Source organism: Sorex araneus, chromosome 3, assembly GCF_027595985.1.
Source record: "Sorex araneus isolate mSorAra2 chromosome 3, mSorAra2.pri, whole genome shotgun sequence".
NCBI classification, from domain to species: domain Eukaryota; kingdom Metazoa; phylum Chordata; class Mammalia; order Eulipotyphla; family Soricidae; genus Sorex; species Sorex araneus.
In genome coordinates, this window is record NC_073304.1 from 201016858 (window position 1) to 201041171 (window position 24314).

The window sequence follows — 24314 nt, forward strand, 5'->3', positions numbered from 1 at the left end:
TCACTCCAGCTCCCTGATTTATGTTTCATAATAAATGTGTTGAATGGCTAAATCACTGTTAGTCATGAAATAAGTTTTTGGTTTGCTTTTGGGCCACACCTAGTGGTGCTTGGAAGCTACTCATGGCTTAGTGTTTGGGACTTAGTTAGTCCAGGTGGTGATCAGGGGACATGAGGTACCAGGAACCAAACCCAGAGGCTCATGTATATAAGACAATTGCTCTACCACTGAGCTTTATGAAAGTTTTTATTCCTTTTACTATGTTTGGATGTGTCTAAGGGCTGTCACCCTTTATGTAAAGACCTGAGGGCAATTATTGTACTATCTCTACCAGAACTGGCTATAGTCTGTATTCTATAACAGTGAATGACAACACGACCTGTCCACCTATGACTCAGAATTCACTCAAAATTCTCTGATTCTGCTAGTGCCTGCTACCCTAATAGCTCATCAGCTCTTGTTCAATCTACTCACTAAGTATCTCCATCTTCACAGATGCAACCAAGTTCATTTGCTTCCTCACCAGCATGATGGCGTTGGCTACCTAACTGGTTTCCTTGTTTTGTTGCCATGTCCGGCAGTGTTCAGAGGCTATTCCTGACTCTATGATCAGGAGTGACCATCACTGTAAGCGCTGGATGGAAATGGAATCCTTACACAAGCTCTGTGAATTATCTCCCACCCTGGCCTCCCGGCCTCCCTCTTTTTTTTTTTAATTTTAAAATATTTTCTTTATTATTAAGATTTCTTTTTTTAAAATTTTTTTTTATTAATGAGTCACCGTGAGGCTGCAGTTATAGAGTTTTGTGCCCATGTTACAGTCATACAATACTCGAGTACCCATCCCTCCACCAGTGCCTATTTTCCTCCATCTATGGCCCCAGGGGTCCTTCCCTCCCCACCCCCCACCCCGTACTGTCTGGGGCGGGGGGGGGGGGGCACCCGCCCGTGACAGGGAATTACTTAATGTTCTCTCTCTCCTTTTGGGTGTCATAGTTTGAATGGAGATACTTGGTAGCTATCATGTTCAATCTATAGTCTGCTTTCAACCCGCCTCTCCCATCCTGAGTGGATCCTCCACTGTACTTTGGTTGGTGTTCCCTTCTCTGTCTGAGCTGCTCTCTCCCCCTCTCCCCCAGCATGTGAGGTCAGCTTCCAAGCCGTGGAGCAGGCCTCCTGGTATTAATTGCTACTATTCTATGTTATGTTCCGCAAATGAGTGCGATTTTTCTGTGTCTGTCTCTTTCTTTCTGACTCATTTCACTTAGCATGATACTTTCCATGTTGATCCACTTACATGCAAAGTTCATGACTTCATCCTTTCTGACAGCTGCATAGTATTCCATTGTGTAGCTGTACCAAAGTTTCTTTAGCCAGTCATCTGTTCTCGGGCATTCAGGTTTTTTCCAAATTCTGTATTACTAAGATTTCTAAAGGATATTGTTTGTTACCACTTCCCAAACAGATAGTTAGCCAATCCATGGATGTTATAGGGAAAATACTAATTATTAACATTTGTGTTCATTATTTTTATTTATTTAATTTTTTATTTTATTAGTGAATCGTAAGACAAAGTTACAGACTTACAGGTTTTCATGCTTACGTTTCAGTCATACAATGATTTAGTGCCCATCCCTCCACCAGTGCCCATTCTCCACCACCAATGGTCCCAGCATCCCTCTCACCACCCCCACCCTGTCCCCTTCACTCCACCTGTCTCTGTGGCAGGGCATTCCCATTTGCTCACTCTCTCTTTTTGGGTCTTGTGGTTTGCTACAGAGGTATTAAGTAGGTATCTTGTTTGGTCTATAAGTCTATTTTCAGCCTGTATCTCCCATCCCTAGTGGGCCCGCCTAGCACCCTTTGCTTGGTGATCCCTTCTCTATCAGAGGTACTTCTTCATCTAGCATGTGAGGTCAGCTTCCAAGCTGTGGAGTACTCCTCTTGATACTTATCTCTACTACTCTTGGGTGTTAGTCTCCCATTCTGTTACTTTATATTCCACAAATGAGTGCAATCTTTCTATGTCTGGCCCTCTCTTTCTGACTTATTTCACTTAACACGATACTTTCCATGTTGATCCACCTATACGCAAATTTCATGACTTCATTTTTTCTAACAGCTGCATAGTATTCCATTGTGTAGCTGTACCAAAGTTTCTTTAGCCAGTTATCTGTTTTTCGGCACTCGGGTTTTTCCAGATTCTGGCTATTCTGAACAGTGCTGCAATGAACATATAGGTGCAGATGTCACTTTTACTATACTTTTTTGCATCTGTGGGATATATTCCCAGAAGTGGTATTGCTGGATCAAATGGGAGCTCAATTTCTAATTTTTTTTTTTTTTTTTTGCTTTTTGGGTCACACCCAGCGATGCACAAGGGTTACTCCTGGCTCTGCACTCAGGAATTACCCCTGGCAGTGCTCAGGGGACCATATGGGATGCTAGGATTCGATGCTGGGTCGGCTGCATGCAAGGCAAACACCCTACCTGCTGTGCTATCGCTCCAGCCCCTCAATTTCTAATTTTTTGAGAAGCGTCCATACGGTTTTCCAAAAGGGCTGAACCAGTCGGCATTCTCACCAGCAGTTAAGGAGAGTCCCTTTCTCCCCACACCCACACCGGTCATTTTTTTTTTTTTTTTTTTGCTTTTTGGGTCACACCTGGCAATGCACAGGGGTTACTCCTGGTTCTGCACTCAGGAATTACTCCTGGCAGTGCTCAGGGAACCATATGGGATGCTGGGAATTGAACCCAGGTCGGCTGCGTGCAAGGCAAACGCCCTACCTGCTGTGCTATTGCTCCAGCCCCCAACACCGGTCGCTTTTGTTCTTTTGGATGTGACTCCCTCCCTTAAGCTCCTCTCACCTCTATCCGTTCTTCATACTGCCGCTTGAAAACGCAAATGAGCTTTTTACATCTGTCCTTTTTTTTTTTTTCTTTTTGGGTCACACCTGGCGATGCACAGAGGTTACTCCTGGCTCTGCACTCAGGAACCACCCCTGGCGGTGCTCAGGGGACCATATGGGATGCTGGAATTTGAACCGGGGTCGGCCGCGTGCAAGGCAAACGCCCTACCTGCTGTGCTATCACTCCAGCCCCTTACATCTGTCCTTTAAAATCCTCTGGCCAAGGGCTTCCCACTCCTCCAGAAAAAACAAACAAAAAAACCAAAAACCAAAAACCACTCACAACTCCATTTAACAAGATCCCAACTATTTAGCTTCCCTAAATCTTTTTCCTCTGGCCAGCCCCTCTGGGGCCACCCCAGGCGGTGCTCAGGGCTTGACTCCCGGCGGGGCTCAGGGGACCGACCGTAAGTGATACCTACATGTAAGTGATACCTACATCGGACTTGGGGCCGGCCACGGGTAAGGCAACCGCCAAACCCGCGGTTCCCATCTCTGCAGCCCCTTACCTACTTTCCCGGCCTCATCGCCTACCATTCTCCCCCCAGGGGTAAATTCCAAGTAGATTGAATTACTTGTACAGCTCCTTAGCACTTTTCCCACTTCCGCTCATCAGCCCCGATTTAGCTCAGAAGTCACGTTGGCCTGGGGGAGGGGGAAATCCTTGCGTGTTCTCTGAGCTCACACAGCTTCGTCTCTTTCTCGAACCCCGCCTCCCACCTCCCCCCAATCCCCCACCGCTGGACAGCCGCAGCGGCGAGTTAATAAAATCCCAACGCAGGGGCGTCTGGTTACTAGGATACGAATTCCGCGTTGGCCACTGACGAGCAGCGCGACCTGTCTTCTGCTTTCTCGCCTGTACTATTTCATCAGAGCGCTGCGGTGAGAATTAATTGAGGTGATGTAAGGTGTCTGACCAGAAGGGTTAGCGTCGAGGAGAGCGCCGACCCTCTCGCCCGCCCGCGGGCTCAGAGGCTGTCAGTCCTGGGAGTTCAGTCTTCAGCCTTAGGTAGCCTCGGGAATCATCGTTTTTTTTGTTTTTCTTTTTAAATTTAAACTCGGCGAGTTAATTCGGTGCCGCGAGGCGATGGGATCTCCCCGCTCGTCACGACTTTCCTCTGCCGGAGCTCAGCGATTCCGAACGCCCCCAGGTGGCTCTGAGGCTTCAAGCCCGGAGCCCCGAGCGCCCTCGGGCGTACCATTCGGAACCTCAGGGGAACACAGGGCTCCCCTCAGCCCGCCGTGGGGGGGTCGGGCGCCAGGCCTCCGCTCTTCTGCTTTCCCACCTCGAATTCTAGCCAGGAAACGAGAAAGAAGAACTGCCCTTTGGACGGCGCCAGGGCACTTGCGGGTCGTGTCCTCCCCCCCACCCCGATCGCCGCCTTGGTACTTTCTCGCCTCAGTTCCCTCTCAATAATGGTACGGCTCGCAGAGGGGGGAACGGAGAGGGATTCCGGAATCTCCGCGCTGAGGCGGCCGCGGAGCGCCCGGAACCACCCCTTCCGGCGCGCGCTGTGGTACCGCCCCCTGCGCCCTGATTGGCTGCCGCGGCCCCGCAGTCGGGCTCAGCCCGCCGCGCCGCCCTCAGTACAAGCTCCGGCCGCCGCGCCGCCTGCATCGCGTAGTCCTTGTTCTTGGCGGGCCGTGGGGGCTCCGCGCCGCGGCCGTTAGTCATGTCGGGTAGGTGATTCTTTCAGCGCGCCGCGGCAGCAAGCGAGGAGACACCTGACGGGGTGGGGCCGTTTTCCCGCCCGCTAGCGGGTCCTGAGGGAAAGCCTCCGGCCCTGAGGGAGACTTGAGGTGGGGGGGCGGCCCCGGCCGCCGCCATGTTGGACCGGAGGGACGCACGCTCCCGGCTCCCCAACGCTCTCCGGCTGCCAATTCCGGCGGGAGCCCCTCGGGCCCCCAGTGTCTCAGCCCTGTCTTTGGAACCCGAGGAGGTGTGCCGCTCTGGGGGGGGGCAAGAGGGGATTGAAATTGGGGGGCGGAGGGGGGCACCCGGCTACGCCATCGCAGGGTCGCGGGAGGGAGCGAGTGGCCGAGGGTAGAGCACCCGCGGGAGAATCGGTCTCCTGGGTCTCTGCTCCGAATCTTCCAGCGAGGCTTCCGACCGGTCCGTCTTGGCCAGGCTTGTCCCTCAGTTTCCCGGCCGCGAAGTGCCGCCGGGCCGCCTCGCCCATTCATCAGGTGGGGGCCCGGACGAGCCCGTTTCAAAGGACGTTGCCTGCCCGCCCGCCCGCCCGCCTGCCTGCCGCGGAACACCGACGTAGCACAGTAGCCCCGGTTGGCGGGAATCACCTTGCCGGGGGCGGGGGGCGTTTGCATATGTCACCCCCGCTTCCCCTCGAGCCTTTGTCACGCTGCTTCTCTCCGCCGAGGGCGAGAGAGCGAGCCTTGTGCCATTGTTGCCGCGCACCTTACCCGACTGACACTCGTGCGTGGCGTCCTCAAGTTGGTAGCGGCCCGGTGGGGCGGAAGCTCTCGGAAAGGGCCCTTGACTTGGATGGTCAGCCCGCGGAGAGTCTGCAAAACCAGCCCAGAACGCCTGGAACCTGGCCACTGTCTTGGTTTAGCGGTCCAGACCCAGCACACGGGGTTCTCTTTTGTTACACCGCATCACCCGTGGCCGAAACCCGGCGGTCTGCTTGCGGGTTGGGCAGCGCTTTTCAGAGGTGGAAAAACGCAACGTTCCCCCCCCCCCCCAAAAAAAAAACAAAACATATGGTGGGTTCGAAGACGATTCTTGACCAAGATTTGCGTCGGGGGGAACCAGTTGGCTTTTAACAGTGTCTGTGTCTTCCCCCCCCCTCCCGTAATGTAGTGTTGGAAAAGGCTGGGGCTGTGGGGGACAAAAAGGGATGCATGCCCAAGGCAGCAGGGAAGACAGCAAGAAAAAGCAGCACACGAGATAAACATTCTCTCGATTGATTGATGGAGAATGATAGGGGAATGATAAGCATTCCTTAGATTAACACTAACGTTAAGCCAGAATATCAATCTTGTAGGGAGTTTTTCTTACCTGGTCTTAGTTAGACTAGGAATTGCATAGAATTTCTCTCTTAAAATTTTTCTGTAATCCTTTCTCTAGAATTTCTTAGCTCAAAGTAGACGTGCAGCATACCTGGTTTGGTGCGAAATTGGATTAAAGTATGAGAAAGCTCCATGAGAATACATAGAAGGTGTTATCGGGAGAATGTGGCACGGTTTTCCAGTTTAAAAAAAAAAATGACACAAGTACATTTCTCTTACTCATGAGAAGTTGATCGAGTTTCGAGGAAGACAGAACTTAAAAGTAAAGCCCTGGGGCGGGGAGAGCAGTGGGGGACTGAGGTCTGGAGCACGTGCTTTGCTTGATTCAGGTGTGAGTTTATCATCTGGACTACCCCCAGCGATAAATTGGTAGTGGCTCCCCCGACACTATTGGGAGGGACCCCAAAACAAAAAACACCCCAAACTTAAGGATCTGGTTCCTCAAGGGTTGGCATGTGTGCTTGCAGTTGCCCTTCCCACACGGCTTCTGTAGCATTGTGCTAGGAGTAGTCCCAGAAGCAACCCTTAAGAATACAAGTTAATGACCTGTTTCTGTATTTATTATAAATATTGGTATATTTATAGGACAAATAGCTTCTGTGGAAAAATTAATTTTAGATCTTTACTGTTTGTGAAATTTGAGATTTTTCATGTTTAGGTTTTTTTTTTTTTTCTAAATCTGGCACTGCATTTAGGGATATCCCTCTCCAGTGGGGCTTAGGGGACCACATGTGATGCCAGGGATCAAATCCAGGTGAGCAGCATGCAAGGCAAGCGCCCTACCCTCTGTACTATTGCACGAGTCCCATAACTACATTTATAAATTAATTTTTTTGTGTGTGTGTATTTTTGGGCCACACTCTGGTACCCAGGTGTTTCCTGGCTCTATGCTTAGGGGTCACTCGTGGTAGGCTTTTGGGACCATGGGATGCAGGTGATTCAACCCTGGTGGGCTGTGTGTAAAGCAACTGTACCCACTGTACTATAGCCCTGACCCCACATTTTTAAAATTAATCTATCAAATTGACTCAGTCAGTCCAGATGCCTTATAAAGATAATAGAATGAAAATACTAAGTAATATAGAAATTAATTATGAATATTGTTTCCTGCCTTCCTTCAGTTTTCTTTTCTTTTTTTTTTCCTGTATCCTGTAGTGCTCAAGGCTTAGTCCTCATTCTGCACCCAGGTATTAGTCCTGGCCTTGCTGAGGGAATTTACGGGATGCTGGGGATTAAACCCAGGTCTTTTATGTTGCAAGGCAAGCACTCTGTGTACTGTATTATTGCTCTGTCCAACAGCTTTCAATTTAGAATCACAAACCTAATATAAATTTACACATAAGAGCTAAGATATTTCTCATTGTTGCAAAATATTAGACTGAGGTAACTTAGGTATTAAACACTGAAAAATGCAAGAACATAAGAAAGGGCAAGCCTCAAATGAAGCAGAGCCTTGGGTTTGATTGAACAGCTGAAAGGAGGAAGATTTTGAAGTCTTGAGGCCTTTGTTTTTTTGTTTTTGGGCCACATCTCGCAATGCTCAGGGGGTTGCTTCTGGCTCTGTACTCAGTTACTCCTGGTAGTCCCGTCCTGTCCCATCCCATTCCCTCCTGCCTACCCCCCCCACCCCCCAATCATGGAATGCAGGGGTTGAATCTGGATCTACTGTATGCAAAAGCAGGTGCCCTTTGTGTTGTGCTGCATTACTCTGTCTCCAGTCTTGAGGCGAGACCTTCAGAGCCAATTATGGTTGCTCTGAATTACATAGGTCTGGATGTGTGAAGAATGCATCTTCAGTGTAAGTGATATAGAAAAAGCTTTTATACAAACTTGAGGGAATAAGGAAGCGGGGCCTTTTGAGTGAAGTCTCATACAATTTGAAGCCAGGGACATATACTTCATAAAATTTGGTATTTTGTTTAGGCTACTTCAAGGAGTTTAGGGAACCGAAATAGGCCCCCCAAAAATTAAAACTCTCTTATAGGTTGTGATAACCTTAGAGTTTTCTGTCAGAAATAAATGAAAATTCTTTCAAGCAGAAAATTTTACAACCTAGGTGGCAAGGAATCTGGGGGTGGAATGACACAAGCCTTGCAAAGATGAGTTTACAGTAAAATAAAGTAACTCTAGAACTTTTTACCCAGATATGAGCTAGTGACATGAGTTAGTCCAAGGGCCTTTGGCTATTGCTCAGTGATAGAGCACTTGCTATCCCTGTGAGGCATCGAATCCAATTCTTGGCTCTAAAACATACTCAGGGCTAGAGTGATAACACAGCAGGTAGGGCATTTACCTTACATGCGGCCAACTTGGGTTTGATTTCCAGCATCCCATATGGTCCCCCGAGCACTGCCAGGAGTAATTCCTGGATGCAGAGAAAAAAACATACTCAATAGATATAATATTTATCTTAAAGATGGTATCAGTTTTAATATTATGTTAGTTTTTTTGTTTTGTTTTTAAGCCACATCCAACTGTGTTGGTCTGTCTTCTGGTTCTGTTCTCAGGGATCACTCCTGGCGGGGTTCAGGGAACCATATTCAGTGTCGGGGATGGAACCAAATTTTCCTGTGTGCAAAGCAAAGACCTTGCTTGCTGTACTCTTATGACCTATGATGTTACTAATTTTTTAGTTTATTTTTGGGGCCACACCTGGGGTTCTCAGGACTTACTCTTGGCTGTGCATTCAGAGATCACTCCTGGTAAGACCATATATTTTGGGGGTGAGGGAGTTTGAACTTGGGTTGACCACATGTCTTGTATTCTGTATCCCTCAGGCCTCAAGATGATATATATTTTTTAAAAGACCATTGTTTTGAAAAGAATGTAACTTCTAGAAATGGAAAAAGTAGATACATTTTTTTTTTCAAATCCTGCATAGATTGGTATAAAATAGATTATGGGGCCACCTTGACTGGAATCCCTGGCATTACATGGTTCCCAAGCACCACCAGGGGTCATTCCTGTGCTCTGAGCCAGGAAAAGCAGCTGAGCAGCATTGGGGGTGGCCAGCCCACCCACTTCCACTCAAGGGAAAAAGAAAAATTTATCTCGAAAGAGGAGGCTGCAAAAGCAAAGTAGAAGAAGAAGCAAGCACGTAAATAAAAATAAAAAGCAAATACTAAGGAACATTGAAGATTAAAGTGTTTATGTTCAGAGATTTTAAAAAGATGGAAGGGACCTGGAGATGACTCAATGGTCAGTGGCACATTCCTGACACTAGCTCGAATTAATTTGAATCCTGGTGCCACATGGCCCCCCTGTCTCCCTCCTCCCACCCTCCCCCATTCCCCAGCACCATAGGGTTGCTCTGGAGTCACCCAGCTCTGCTGGCTCAGGCAGTTCTGCGACACCGAGATACAGCGTTGAACATTCAGTTGGTGTAACATAGCTGGGAGTGGCCCCTGTTCTCCCAGAGGTCAAGGTCTGCATTTCCCTCTCATTCTCCTTTCAGAAAAGTGGAAACAAAAGTAATAGGTGAATGCTGGATTTGCATTAGAATACTAAATTTCTATTTCCCATTGTTAGTGGGCCCCTCTGGCAGTGCTCAGAGGCTACTCCTGACTTTGCTGGGGTGGGGGTGGGGTCAATGAGCATTGCTGGGGATTGAACTTTGTATGCCTCCTGCATGCTCAATCTACTGAGCTACCTCTTTGATCCCAGAGGTGGTTTTTTTTTTTTTGCTTTTTGCTTTTTGGGTCACACCCGGCGGTGCACAGGGGTTACTCCTGGCTCTGCACTCAGGAACTACCTCTGGTGGTGCTCAAGGGACTATATGGGATGCTGGGAATTGAACCTGGGTTGGCTGTGTGCAAGGCAAATGCCCTACCTGCTGTGCTATTGCTCCAGCCCTATCTGATCCCAGAGTATTAAAGTTATTGTGGAGGTTGGAAATAATTTTGAGCTTTGTCAAGAATGCATATTAAAAATGAAATGGAAGGGCCAGAGAGATAGTACACTGGGAAGGGCTATTGCCTTGCATGTGACAGACTTGGGTTTGATCCCAGTCCCGGCATCCAGTGTGGTCTCTGAGTACTGCCAGGAGTGATTCCTGAACATACAGCCAGGAGTAAGCCCTGAGTACCGAAAGAGTAAGCATTGGGTATGATCTAAAGGCCATTAAAAACAAAAAAATGGAATAGAGGGGGTAGCACCTTACCTAATAAGGCCCCAAATGTGTACTTTCAATCGCCTGAAAGATAAATATCTATTTAAATATGTGTAACAATATAATCTCAATACAGAAAGCAAAATCTTGTAATTATAAGAAATTGACAAATCTGCAGTTAAACAAGATGTTTTTATTTTACAGTATTTTTGGGGAGGAACAATACCCAGTTTACTCCTGGCTCTGCTTAGGTATCACTCCTGGCAGTGCTCAGGGGATCAAACCAGGGTTGCCTGCATACAAGGCAAGTGCTTTCAAACCTGTACTATCTCATCTGTCTTGCCCTTGGGATTTTAAAAACCATTTTGCTATGTAATTAATAGGCAGACCAGCAATGAGAATATGAGTGATTTAACTAATATGCTTAATCTTTTTTTTAAATTTAATTTTATAAAGTTGTTCACAATAATTTATTGCATTCAGTTTTCCAGTACCAATCCGAAATGTAATCTATCATTATCCAAGTCTGTCCCAATTAATATGCTTAATCTTTGTGATGCTCAGAGGTTACTCCTGGGCTCTGCACTGGGATGCCGGGGATTGAACCCAGATTGGCTACATGCAAGGCAACTGCTCTACCCACTGTACTATTACCGTGGCCCAATTTGCTTAATCTTAACAGAAGTCATTGAACAGTTAGAAAATAGTTTTTTCAAGCACACAGGGTCATTTACACAAGTAGAAATATTTGTCAAGGGGGAGAAGCAAAAAACCCTAAGAAATAGCAGGAATAGTATAGAAATTCCACTTTCTGACTGCGGTGGAATGCAATTAGAAGACAAACACAATCTATACTTCACTTGGCAAGAAAAACCACTTCTAAATAATTTGTGGGTTTAGACACAAGACTCAAGTGTCAAGTACTGATAATAAACAGTTTGAAGTTCAGTAAAGAGGTTTTATAAAACAACTATATTCATTTTTTAAAAACAATATAAAATGTTTTATATCACTTAACATATTAAGGGTCACACTTTGGTCAGGATACTTTTTAGATCTTCTGGAAGTTTAAAGTTGACTAATGGGGTCAGAGTTAGAGTTTTGAAGTTCTGAAGCAACTATTAGGACTCTAATATTTAATAGATTCAAGGCAAGTTCACGTGATTTAGATGCTCAGTACTGAACATAATTTCATCTGAGATAAAGAAATATGCTCAGACCAAATCTGCCACTGCCACAGAATATAGTTTAAAGCTTCATGTATCCCCAGGATATCTTAAATTTCATCCCTGTATTTCATAACTTTACGAGTTCTGATTTGGGCGAAATTAGTTTTCTTTTGATTTGATAAGTGCATCTAATTTCTTCATGGTCCAATTAGAATATATTTGTATGATTTGGATGTTAGCTATAAATCTATAGTCATAATGTTTGGGGCAGTGATGATTAATTCTTTTCATTTCAGGTTTCTTTGTTTCTCACAATCAAGAAGTAGTTTATGTCAGGATTTCGTTAAATATTTTTATTTTTATTTTTATTTTTATTTTTTTTGCTTTTTGGGTCACACCCAGCGATGCTCAGGGGTTACTCCTGGCTTTGCACTCAGGAACTACTCCTGGCGGTGCTTGGGGGACCATATGGGATGCCGGGGATCGAACCCGGGTCGGCCGCGTGCAAGGCAAACGCCCTACCCGCTGTGCTATCGCTCCGGCCCCTCGTTAAATATTTTTAAAATTTTAAGACCTAAAACACCAATATGATCAGAGGAACTTTTATATTTATCAAAATTGGGAAAGTAATGTCAGCCTCTGATACAACCAGTGGCAATGTTGATGTGTTGCAGTTGTATATGAATTAATATGAAAGTAACTGATTATGTTTTTGGTTGGTTTTCAGAAATGTCTGATAGGAAATGTTTCTTCCAGCTTGGATAATCACCCTAATGGTTAACAGTTTGAGAAATGTCAGAAGTGGCTTTTCAAAGCACTTGTTTCTGTTTTCTAACTTACTAATAACATTAGGTCATTCATTTTACTCTGAGTAGAAAAACCCTGAATGATAGAACTTACATTTTTAATTTAATTTAAATTTAGTTTTTGTTTTTGGACTACACCTGGCTGTGCTTAGTGCTTATTCCTGGCTCTGTGCTCAGGGGTCACTCCTGGTGGTGCTTAGGGGGGATCATATGCAGTGCTAGGGATTGAATTGGGGTCTGCTGTGTATAAGGCAAGAGCCATACTATCTCTCAGGTCCCAAACTGTAAATTTTTGGTACAGCATTTTGAAGTATTAGGGGAAAAATCATGGTCCTTTTAAAAAATTATTTAATATATTTAATATATTTTTTAATGGAGGCTCTCCAACTCCTAGGGAACATGGGGAGGGGGGAGCATTCTTTTTTTTTTTTTTTTTTGCTTTTTTTGGTCACACCCGGTGATGCACAGGGGTCACTCCTGGCTTATGCACTCAGGAATTACTCCTGGCGGTGCTCTGGGGACCACATGGGATGCTGGGAATCAAACCGGGTCGGCCTCGTGCAAGGCAAACGCCCTACCCGCTGTGCTATCGCTCCAGCCCCAGACGGGGGAGCATTCTTGAATGTGGTTGACCTGGCACTTTAGGCGGATGGGTGGCTTGATTGATGTGACTGGAGGTCAGCTAGGGCTCCCTATTGTTGGGTTGGTCAGTTTTTGCCCGGATCTAGACATGTGCTCTACCACTTGAGCTGTCTCCCTGGCTCCCCAAAGTTTTCTTTGATGTATTTTCAGTTCATGGCTCTCTTGATTTTATTGGTAAAAAGAAATAGATATTGCTAAATTTATGTATTAGTTGACCAAGACTTACTGTGAAAGCTTAATATAAGAATGGGATTCTACAATTAACTTATCTTTTAAAAAACTTTTATAGCTCCTGGTCTCATGCATGTGAGGACATTTGCATTATTGCTGAGCCACCTCCCCAGCCCCAAACTTTTTTTTTCCTTTTTGGGTCACACCCAGTGATGCACAGGGGTCACTCCTAGCTCTGCACTCAGGAACCACCCCTGGTGATACTCAGGGGAATCATATGGGATGCTGGGAATCAACCTGGGTCGGCGGCGTGCAAGGCAAACGCCCTACCTGCTGTGCTATTGCTCTACCCCCCAAACTTTTCTTTTTTATCAAGTTTCTAGAGGCTTTTTTGTTGCTCTTTACAGCCAAAGCAATCCAGTAAGGGGAAGTGATGAGTCTTTGGCTGGCAAAGATAATGCAAGTAAATGTAATCCTGTGGATTTATCTTATGCCTGTAGTGTGTGTGGCTCTCCTTCTCTCCCTTCCTCTCTCTCTCCTCTCTCTCCCCGCTTTCTCTCTCCCTCCTTCTCTAGTCCTTCTCTCATCCTTCTCTCATCCTTCTCTCGTCCTTCTCTTGTCCTTCTCTCTCCCCCTCCCTCCCCCTTTCTTTCTCCCTCCCCTTTGCCCCTTCCCTTCCCATCCCTCTCAACTCCACCTCTCCTCCTTCCCTCCTCCCCCCTACTGATTGGTTCCTTTTTTGTTTTTGGTGTGTTTTTGTTTTTGGACCACACCTAGCAATGCTGAGGCTCTGCACTCAGGAACCGATATTTGACAGTGCTCAGGGGACCTTATGTGATACTGGGGATTGAATTCAGGCTGGCCATATGCAAAGCAAGCACCTTACTCCCTGTACTATCTGTCTGCCCCCCCATTAGTTCTTTTTGTTTATATATATTTTTTAATTTTTTTGCTTTTGATCCACATCCAGTGGTGCTCAGGTCTTACTCCTGGCTCTGCACTCGGGGATCACTCCAGGTGCAGAACCTTCCAGGCTGGGGGACCACATGGGAGTGCAGGGGATGGAATCTGGGTTAGCTGTGTGCAAAGCAAGCCCTTGTTTTACTATTCCTCCAGCTCAGATCTTGATTTGTTTAGCTTTTGCTTATAAAGATAGTACAGTTTGAGTTTTGAGTTACAGTTTCATTGCTCACTTTCAGAGAGGAGTTTTCAAAGACACTACTCTCTAGTGTTTGTCACTTTCTCTATGCACAGTATTTTTGACTTGTTTTTCTTTCTGTAGCTATTTTTAATGGTCTTTTTTTCCACATTTTATCTGTAAGAGCTAAAATCAGATTTTGAGAGAGCATAATTTAAATAGGATTTAAAATTCTTTTTATGTGTTTTAGATACTGGAAGTTACGGTCAGTCTGGGGGTGAGCAACAAAGGTAAAGTATATGTATATCTGGATAACCTAATCAAAGTAGAACTGATGAAAAGAGAGTTATTTTAGATTTTCCTCTTGAGATTTTATATCTGGGTGTGTTAAGAGTTAAATATTAACCTGCCAGAGAGGAATAGAATCAGCCCCTATACATAGGTGCTATAAAATACTTCTTCCTTTAGGAAAAAAAAAAAAAGGTTGTTTGAATCCATAAACGTATATTCTCCCTAGGGATTAAAATAAATTCCATAAGTATTGGAGATTGTTTTCTGTAAAAGAAACAATTATTAAAAGGATTTAAGCAATTGAATTATAAAAGGTATTTGAAAAAGGCATTTTACTTTTTGGTTGTATATAATATACTAATGTGTTTTTCTCAGCATAATTTCTTGAAGCTGTAAGTTTCAGGTATTCATCATTGAGAATAAATGTGAATGTACTGCATTTTGTTGACTGAAATTTAACTTTTGAAATTCCTGTGCTCATAATGAAGTGTTTTATTTTTATAATGAGGTGTTTTTAATCTTAATGTATACATGCATTCAACTTTCTTTATTAGAATTGCAGCCTTCACAATTTTATAAAAGTTGTGAAGTTTACTGTGAAATACAGCTCAGACTCTCCTTCCCTCTTCTCTCCTCTGCTTTACCCATTGTAGCTCAGGAATTGACTCCTGATTGGGTGCTAGGAACAGGGATTGAAATTCGGGTTGGCTGGCCTCAATGTAGTGCCTTTTCTCCTGGCCCTGCCATCAGCTTCATGAAAACAAAACTAACCTTGTTTTTCTCATAAGATAGTAATAATCCCATAGTAAGCATCTAGCAAATGTTTATTCAGTTGAATGTATTTTTAAAAGTTAAGAAATTATGTTAGGGACTAAGCTGAAAGAAATGGAGTTTGCACTCTGCCTTTGGAGCCTCTTGAGTTTGATCCATGGTACCTCATGGCTTCCCAGTACCATTGGGTAAAGATCCCTGGTAGCCCTCAGTACTTCTAGGTTCAAGAAGCATCACATTGCCAGGCCCGAACACTGAACTGTCAGGCTTATAGAGTAGGACTGAGGGTCAAGTATTGTTAGGCCTCCCTGTTCCCCATGCATGGGAGGCCCAGAAAACAAAATAGCATTTTACAACTCTAAAATACGAAAGTGATATATAGTAAGTGTTGGTATGGGGCCATATCCTACAGTATTGGATGTGGGCTGGACTGTATACCGGCCATCAAACCCAAGACCTTACACTTGGAAGGTATGTAGCGCTATCACTTAAGCCACAGTCCCTAGCCCCTCTACCAAGAAATTTTTTGCAGATACTTCTTTTGGTGTATGTTCAAAAACTTGGAACTTACAGGCTATAATTGCTAAAAGAAAATTCAGGTTTGAGGAAGATGCAACTTAAATTTTCATCCAGCCTGCCAGCTACATTCCAGGCTTTGCTAAGATATTAGTGATATGATTTTGTTCTGTGATACTACTTTGAAGATAATACATACATTTGATTGTTGAAGCATTAAACTGGTGCTATTGTTAGAGCACATGTCTTGCATTCTGAAGGCCCTAGGTGTTATCCTTTGCACAGCATGCTTCCCCCTGCCCCACACACACTGGGTGTGACCCCTTGAACACTGCTGGGAGTAGTTCCCACAGCATGGAAAAATTGGCCTTTCAGTGCCACATTGTGCATTTTCCAGAAAGAAAGACAGTTTGACAGATATAAGACAAAATATCTTAAGAAAGGAATGTTAAAATGTGGTGATGTCCATTAAAGTACTAACTTAAAAGCACATCATTTTTCTTCTTCAGGTATGGATCTGGTGTAGTTAGCCTTATTTGCCCTTTTCTCTTGCTCTTGCCCTTCCCCTGCACACCCTGTCTTTCTCCAAGGATAATTCTTGGACTTTTCTAGCTCTGGTGAAGTTTTATCTTTGGGGGATTGTCAAAGCAAACCATTATAGCAAAATTTTTATCTTTAACAGTCTATGGTTATCACCTTCCAATTTATACTCTTTAAAAAAAGTGTATTTTGACAATTAGAGAAGAAGCTTGTATTTGATTTGAAAGTTGATGATAGTTTCTTTTAAGAATGCTTTTAAATTCTAGCATGTTTCTTTCAAGTAGTACATTTTTCTTTTACAGTTATTCTTCCTATGGAAATCAAGGCAACCAAGGTTATGGACAAGCACAAGTAAGTTAAAATATAGATTGTGTTCTTAAATAATTTTATCTTTGTTCTTATTAAATTGTCATTTTTATCTTAAGTTGATGAAACTTGTTTCTACTTAAATTTCAGAACTATTCTGGCTATGGGCAAACAGCTGATTCCTCATATGGTCAGAACTATAGTGGCTACTCCAGTTATGGACAAAGCCAATCAGGTTGGACTGCTTTCTTGTATTTGCTGTCTTAGAAATTAAAATCATTGGAACCTTTACTAATGATATACCCATTCAATTTATTTAGGTTATTCACAGTCTTATAGTGGCTATGAGAATCAAAAACAGAGCTCATATGGCCAGCAGTCTTACAATAACCAGGGACAACAAAACACGGAATCATCAGGAGGGTAAGGAAAGAGAAAAGTACTGGGATTATGTTGGTCTTTATAATAATACTTTGTGTATAAAACCCGTTTCACCAACAAACTTATAGCTTTATTTACTTATTTTTAAAATATTTTATTTATTGCTTTTTGGGTCACACCTGGCGATGCACAGGGGTTACTCCTCGCTCTACACTCAGGAATTACTCCTGGCTGTGCTCGGGGGACCATATGGGATACTGGGAATTGAACCCGGGTCGGCCGCATGCAAGGCAAATGCCCTACCCGCTGTACTATTGCTCCAGTCCCCAAACTTACAGCTTTAATAGAACATTTTTCTGTCCAGAAAAGTATATGTGTATAATCTAAAAAATATATTTATTTCATATATATGTGAAATATATATATATAATCCTATATATATGCATATATATAGGCTTTTGGGGTCACATCTGGCAATGCTCAGGGTTAGTTCTGGTTCTGCACTTGAGAATCACTCCTAAAGGCGCTCAGGGACCATTTGGGATGCTGGGGATTGAATCTGGGTTGGCCACATGCAAGGCAAATGCCTTACCTGCTGTACTATCAGCTGTACTATCACTCTGGCCCCCTCAGAAAGGTTTTAAACTCAATATATTTGTTTCAGAAAATGTGGAAATTGACAACACTGTCTTATTTTTGGTCACACCCAGTGACTCTTAGGGGTTAATCCTAGCTCTGCACTCAGGTTTTACTTCTGGCAATGCTTGGGGCAGCTCCTGGCTCTGTACTCAGGAATTAACTCTTGGTGGTGCTCAGGGGATAAGAGATGCTGTGGCTTGAACGTGGGTTGGCTTCATGCAAATCAAATATCCTATCGGTCTAGCCTCCATCATGATTAAATAGTAAAAAAGAAAAATTTCGCTCTAGACCTGAAATTAGACTTAGTAGTAGAGTGTAATTCTGGCAACACTGCTCTTTGTGATCCTTGGTGGCTCAGTAAAGTGTGCCATCTCTGGAGCACCAAAACCAAGCCTGTGCGGGCACTGCAGCAAAAGTGTGTCACCCCTGGTGAGCACCATGACTAAATACTGGAACATTGCAACCAAGTGTGTGAGAGCCATAGTCATTGACAATAATAACAACAGGGAAGAGGGGATGGAAATTGCCCTATCTACAGGACGTGTCAACATTTTATTTATTTATTTATTTATTTATTTATTTATTTATTTATTTATTTATTTATTTATTGCTTTTTGGGTCACTCCTGGCAATGCACAGGGGTTCCTCCTGGCTCTGCACTCAGGAATTACCCCTGGCGGTGCTCAGGGGACCATATGGGATGCTGGGAATTGAACCCCGGGTCGGCCGCGTGCAAGGCAAACGCCCTACCCGCTGTGCTATCGCTCCAGCCCCACGTGTCAACATTTTTTATTTTACAGGTTTTTAGCGACACCCGGTTATGCTCAGGGGCTATTCCCTGCCCAGTGCACTGGTGGTCAGGGAACTTGGGGTACTGGTGATCAAATCTAGCTATAAATAGCTGTTTCTCAGCCTAGAAGAGGACCTTTTTATTGTTTTGGTGTCACACCCAGCAGTGCTTAGGGCTTCCTGGCTCTGCTCAGGGATCACTCTGGCAGAGCTTGTGGTCCTGTTGCCGGGGATCCAGCTTATGTGCAGAGCAGGTCCTCTATCTGCTGTACTATTGTTCTGACCCCACTGTTTTTTAAAAATGTATTTGTAGTTTTTGAGAGGATTTTGCATTTCCAAACTTACTGTTCAAACATGGTGGCATTACTTCATTTTCTAGGATAATTAAGTTTTATATTTATTTGTTAGGGTGTGTTAAGTTTGAGCTTTCCTTGACAGTTTCAGGGTTTACTTCTGGCTCTGCCCAGGAATCATTCCTGGTGGGACTCAGGGACCACATGTGCTGGTTGACTACTGAATGCAGGTTGCAAGGCAAACACTTTACCTTCATTGCTGTGTCTCTGGCCCTGAAATCCTGATTTTAATAGCAATAAAGATTGAGAGGCAAAAACTGTTAAGATTATTTATCCTTTCAAGTTACACAGGTAGAAAATGAGGTCACTAGTATTTCCTTGCCTTTTTCCCCTTTTTTTTTCATTCTCATTGTCCCCTCCCTTGTTGATGTTGAGATGAACAGGGATTGCACATATGTCAGGCTGTGAGATTTAAATGTTTCGGTTGTGTTTCTTGCTGGGGGTTGTGTGTCAGGTTTTGATGCTGTAACACTTGCCTCCAATGTTGGCTGAAGATTGCACTCCTTTAGTTGTACTTGCATACAAGGTCACCAGGGTCACACTGTAGTGATGGTGTTTGCCCAAGTTACTGCCATGTTTAGCCACTATGGCTGTGGTATTGACATGTGATATTTAATTGTGCCTACTAGGGGTTGTACCTTTGTCTTGGTGCTCACACATACAGCTGTTGTATGGCTGGAACAGCAGAAGTGTCAGAACCATGTATGACACCAGGGGCCAGGGTTTGAATGTGATAGTATGCTTGCAAGACAGACATTCTTAGGAACTAAGCTCTCAGCCTTTCACTAGTGCATTCTTTCTCCAGCAAAGGAAATTATTCTTGATGATATTCAATAAAATAAGAGCATGAGGAAAGGTTGGTGAGGTCAAATTATCAGTTTTAAAGATATGATAGTTAAAAAGTAGCAGGAAATAAAGGGAATAGTGATGAAAGCATGTTATATTAGAAGGAATGGCTTTCAAAGCCCTGCTTGGTTATTTTATTTTTGTGTGGTTTAGGGGCCATATCCATCAGTTCTCAGGGCTTACTCCTGGCTCTGTTCAGGGATCACTTCATCACATCTGATGTTGCTTGTGGGACTATGTGTGGTACTGGTAATGGAATCTGTTGTTTACTCACTGTGCTATTTCTCCTGACCCAATTTTGGCCTATCTTAAAAACAAAGAACTAGTTTTTTAAGGATGCATGTTTGTGGGTTTTATTTTTCCATTTGTTTTTGTTTTTTGTTTGGGGCACACTGATGGTCGGGGCTTACTGGTGCTGGGAATAAAACGAGCATTGACTCGGGCTAGAGCGATAGCACTGTGGGTAGGGCATTTGCCTTGCGCGGCCAGCCTGGGTTTGATTCCCAGCATCCCATATGGTCCCCTGAGCACCATGAGGGGTAATTCCTGAGTGCAGAGCCAGGAGTAACCCCTGTGCATTGGCAGGTGTGACCGGCCCCCTCCCCGCCCCCCAAAAAAAAGACAAACAAACAAGCGTTGACTATTTGCAGGGCAAGCGCATTTACCCCTTGTTCTGTTTCTCCAGCCCCCAAGATGCATCTTTGGAAGATTGACATAATAATGTAGGACAAGAAAAAGAAAGCATTACATTTTGTTTAATAACATTTTACTGCAAAATATTAGTGTTCTGACCATGTAGTGTTGTGCTTTCAGTAGGATTTTTTTTTTCTCTTTTTGGGTCACACCTGACGGTGCACTCAGGAATCACCCCTGGTGGTGCTCAGGGGACCATATGGGATGCTGGGAATCGAACCCGGGTCAGCCATGTGCAAGGCAAACGCCCTACCCGCTGTGCTATCGCTCCACCCCTCCCCCCCTTTTTTTTTTGCCAGTTGGAAATTTTAAATCTTTAAAATAAAAATAAATTTTAGGTGCCATTGAGATAGTACAGTGAGTATAAGATGCTTGCCTTGCATGTGGCTGGCCTGGGTTTGATCCCTGGCACCCCATATGGCCCCATGAACCTGTCATAAGTGATCCTTAAGTGTAGAACCAGGAGTAAGCTCTGAGCACTGCAGGGTGTGGCCCCAAACCAAAAAACAGCCCTCTCCCCCACAAATGGATTTCCAGGGAGGTTTTAGCACTTTTTTCTGAAAGGGGGATGATAACGCCAAATAAATTTGGGAACCTCTTGTTTAACTGTTCATGCCTCTTATTTAGTCTTATCACTACTGAGTGATAAATCTTACCTTTGTATAGAACTTTTTTTTTTTTTATTGAATCACCATGTGGCAACTTACAAAATTCTCAGGCTTATGTCTCAGTTATACAATGCTCAAACACCCGTCCCTTCACCAGTGCCCATATTCCACCACCAAAAACCCCAGTATACCTCCCACCCCCCACCCCCACCTGCATAACTGATAAATTTCACTTCATTTTCTCTTTACCTTGATTACATTCCATATTTCAACACAAAATTCACTATTGTTGTTGGAGTTTTCCCCCCAAAAAAAACAGCCCTACTGACCAGGAAGCATTTGATAATTAGTTTTCCATTGCTGAGAATGAAGAGATGTGAAGTCACCGCGGCGCTCGGTTTAGGATTTCTGTATTTTTGTAATTAAGTCTAGGGAGATTTATGTTTGTATAGAACTCTTATGTTCTTGATTTCTGTTTAGCCAAGGTGGAAGAGCGCCTTCATATGACCAATCAGATTATGGTCAGCAAGATTCATATAACCAGCAGTCAGGCTATGATCAGCATCAAGGCTCATATGATGATCAGTCAAATTATGACCAGCAGCATGATTCCTATAACCAAAACCAGCAATCCTACCATTCACAAAGGGATAATTATAGCCACCACACACAAGGTAAAGTATACTGACTTTTTCCCCCTCTTTTCTCATAGAATGTTTTACATATTATGTTTTGTTGTTTGCTTAATTTATGATTGGTGGCTCCAACCTGGTACTGTATTCCAACTGGGGTCAACTGCATGTGATAAAAGCCTTCTAACTCCTGTACTATCTTGACCCATGTTTCTTGTTTTGGAGTAAAAAGCCCACAGAGGATTGTAGCTGTAAAAATTTGAAGTGATGAGTTATTTTTGTGTGTTTGGAGGATGGGGCATGTCCCAAGTAGTATTTAGGGATTGGGGGACACACTCCTAGTGATTTATGGCTGCTCAAGCCTAGCAGTGCTGGGCGCCACCAGTTACCTAAGTGGGGCTTAGGGGAATCCCAAAATGCCAGGAATTGAACCTGGGACCTCTGCATGCCAGTCTGAAGCCGCAGCCCTTTAAACTATCTCACTGGCCCCTACATGAATTTCTTTAATTGTCTGAATCAGGCTTGCTCCTTCAAGTCCATGTTGTATCTTTCTGTCTCTTTGCTTGCTTGCAATTTCTAGTTTATCTTTCCTTAACACGTTTTCCTTTCTTTTCTTTCCCTGCTCGCGCCTCAATTCAAACTATCTTGCTTTAAAAAATTTGTCTAAATCAACTATGATCAAGGGCTGAGGATGTAGAGCCCTTGTATTTGGGAGACCCTGGGTTAGATCCCTAGTACTACCAAAAATTAAAAAAAAAAAAAACCACTTCTGATTATTTGATAATGCTGTTGCTACTGGTATAGTGATAATATACTTGGGTTGGAGAAATTAGGAACTTGTATAATAGCCTGTTAACCTTGGTTTAACCTTCGTTTGGTATAGTGATAATATACTTGGGTTGGAGAAATTAGGAACTTGTATAATAGCCTGTTAACCTTGTCTTGAGAAGGACTAGTTCGTCTTGCCTGTTGTTTCTTATAGCACTTTGTACATTCCACTGATAATTAGTAGTATTTCCGTGCTGTGAAAATGTATTAATTAAGAGCAAATGTTCTTTTTTTTTTTTTTTTTTTTGCTTTGAAGGTAAGCGTTCTTTTTTGGTTTGCTTTTGTACCATGGTAGTTGGAGCTTGGGCTATCCAGGCACTGTCTCTGCTGGGGGACCATGCCATGCTGGGGATTGTACCAGGTCTCCCTCATGCAAAGAATGCAGTCTGGCCTTTTGAGCTCTCTCCCCAGTTTCAATGTCCTGTCTTACGGATTTTCTTACCTTACTGATTTTTACAGGGTTTGGTTTCTGGTGGTCAGTAATACTTATTGAATAATGAATGGCTGCGTGAACAAGTAAAAGTAGAAGCTTATTTACTGAATATGTAAAATATTTCTCAGCTCGAAAATCTGCTTATTCCTTGTCAGTGCTTGGTTTATGTTAAAAACATTTTCTCTTTTTTAGGGACCACATTTGATAGTGTTTGGGGATTACTCTGGGCGTGGTGCTCAGGGAACTCCAGTTAAATATTTTTTTGTGCCAAAAGCTTTATTTCATTTTTGGTTTTGGACTATTCCTGGCTGTGCTTAGGGTCTATTCCTGGCTCTGTGCTCAGGGTACTGTATCTGGTGCAAAAGGTTGAACCCAGTTCTGCATACAAGGCAAGCACCTTGTACTGTTTCTCTGGTCCCTCTGAAGAAACTTTTTAAATTATAGTTATTTTTATCTCTTAAGTGTACTTGATCCTAATATATTTGAACTATTCTACAACACTGTCATATCAAATGCTAAACCCTTATTTTAACTACCAGAGTAGAATTTGACACAGATAAAGTTTTGAAACACATTTAATTCCAGATATCTTACGTATATATGTATCATTTTTTAAAGGACAAAATGTGTGACCTTGAGTGGTTTTAAGACTGTTACAGGAAATCTTTATATGTCAGAAATGACTGGTTGTGGTTTTCCTTTTTTTGTAGATGACCGTCGTGATGTGAGTAGGTATGGAGAAGATAATAGAGGATATGGCGGGTCACAGGGAGGAGGTAGAGGGCGTGGGGGATATGACAAGGATGGAAGAGGTCCTATGACAGGATCAAGGTAAGTATTTAGGTATAGATACCTTAATTTCTTCTTTCTCTTTTTTACTGTTACTTAGCTGTTTGGATATCAGCATTAGTTTAAAAGAGGCTTTTATAATTATATTAAGAGGAAAAATATTTTTTTAATAATTTCTTAAATTAGCTTAAGAAGAGAACAGATATCTCATAAATCACCTTAAAATAGCTATGTTAAGCATATTCGTGGTATATATCAAACGCCAATGGAGGAGACTTTCATACTATCCTTGTGGTTAAACCACTTAACTCTTCTACCAGAGCTTGTAGAATCTAAATTCCTTTAAAAGATGACTCTGGTAAATCAAGTGCTTGTAAAATAAACAAATAAATAAATAAACGGTAAGTTAACACTAAATTGAAGGGCAGAGTCTATTCCCAGATTTTGAATCCCTTTGGGAAGGAAACTGTTAGATAAAGATACGGGATTAAGGTGGGTTTGATGGTGAGTGAAAGCTTTTACGTAACTAAACTATTTGGTCTCCCTTCTTAAGTAAATAATTACTGAAGGTAACTAGTGAAACATCACATTGTAATTTGTTTAGATTAAACTGGAAAAGGAATGACTTTAATTCAGTTTTTCTTTTTCCCATTGTTAATGTTACTGGGTTTTGGTATTTTGAAAACTGATTTTAAAATTACTTTAAAATATATCAGTAGGGCCAGAGAGATACTATAGTGGTAAGGCACTTGCCTTGCATGCATCTGGCTCTGGTGTAATCTCTGACACCACATACTGTGCCCCGAACCCTGCTGGAATGATCCCCGAGTACAGTCAGGAGTACATCCTGAGCGCATTGTGACCCAATCCCGCCACTCCAAGAAACCCTCAAATAAGTAAAATGTATCCGTAAATTTACACTTGTT

The 24314-nt window shown here is 43.4% G+C and overlaps 1 protein-coding gene across 1 annotated transcript in view; it reads left to right on the plus strand.

The window, feature by feature from the left end:
- The first annotated feature begins 4473 nt into the window (after window positions 1-4473).
- Window positions 4474-24314, plus strand: part of TAF15 (TATA-box binding protein associated factor 15) — a 41757-nt gene continuing 21916 nt past the window's right edge. Inside the window, exons 1-7 of the mRNA XM_055130816.1 lie at window positions 4474-4589; window positions 14224-14263; window positions 16394-16442; window positions 16548-16632; window positions 16718-16820; window positions 21187-21380; window positions 23310-23430. Of these exons, the coding sequence (XP_054986791.1) occupies window positions 4583-4589; window positions 14224-14263; window positions 16394-16442; window positions 16548-16632; window positions 16718-16820; window positions 21187-21380; window positions 23310-23430 (599 nt within the window). The 5' untranslated portion in view covers window positions 4474-4582. The remainder of the gene's footprint in view (window positions 4590-14223; window positions 14264-16393; window positions 16443-16547; window positions 16633-16717; window positions 16821-21186; window positions 21381-23309; window positions 23431-24314) is intronic.